Genomic DNA, 644 nt, shown 5'->3' on the forward strand with positions numbered 1-644 from the left:
GCAGCAGCAGTTGCAGCAGCAGGAGCAACAAGAAGATGGGGATAGACGTGTATCTCAGCCTGCAGCTCTGCCTGTTGTCGAGCGCACAGCGAAGATATCTTTATGTGTTGAGGGTGCCCACTTGCTGCTTCTGGATGATCTGCGTTCCTCTGTGCTGCCTGTGCTGCAGCTGCGGCTAGCAGCAGGGGGCCTTGTCTTCGATATAACATCAGCTCAGCTGCAGATAGCGCTGCGAGATTTCTGCTGCAACCTTGACTATCTGAACGCGAAGGCGGGGTGCTGGGAGCCGTTCATAGAGAAGCTAGAGGTTACTGCAGTGTATAGACATGATTATGCTGAGGAGCAGCAGCAGCTGCTGCAGCGGCAGCAGGCACAGGTGGGGGCCCTTGATATGCCCCCAGGAGAAGAACACTGGGGGGCCTTCAAAGCAGCTAAGACACTCATGCTGCACAGCCAGTCCCCTTTCTGGCTCAACTGCACGCCGCAGCTCTGCGACCTCTTCGCTTGGTTTCTCCCCTATCTCCTCGCTCACCTCACCGAGGGGGGGGTACCCAGTGGAGATGCAGCAGCAAGCAGCAGCAGCAGCAGCAGCAGCAGCAGCAAGGGCTGCCGCAGCCCAGCAGCTATTTCCCGCAGCGCATCTT

General features: G+C 58.1%; 1 protein-coding gene across 1 annotated transcript in view; it reads left to right on the forward strand.

Moving 5' to 3' along the window:
* The window catches only part of EMH_0038560 (uncharacterized protein), a gene marked incomplete at both ends in the record, with an annotated part of 11,195 nt that overhangs the window by 6,814 nt on the left and 3,737 nt on the right, over positions 1 to 644 (forward strand). Inside the window, 1 exon segment of the mRNA XM_013495310.1 lies at positions 66 to 376. Within this exon segment, the coding sequence (XP_013350764.1) occupies positions 66 to 376 (311 nt within the window).

This window comes from Eimeria mitis, genomic scaffold (genome assembly GCF_000499745.2).
Source record: "Eimeria mitis Houghton genomic scaffold, Emh_scaff1511, whole genome shotgun sequence".
Lineage (NCBI taxonomy): Eukaryota > Apicomplexa > Conoidasida > Eucoccidiorida > Eimeriidae > Eimeria > Eimeria mitis.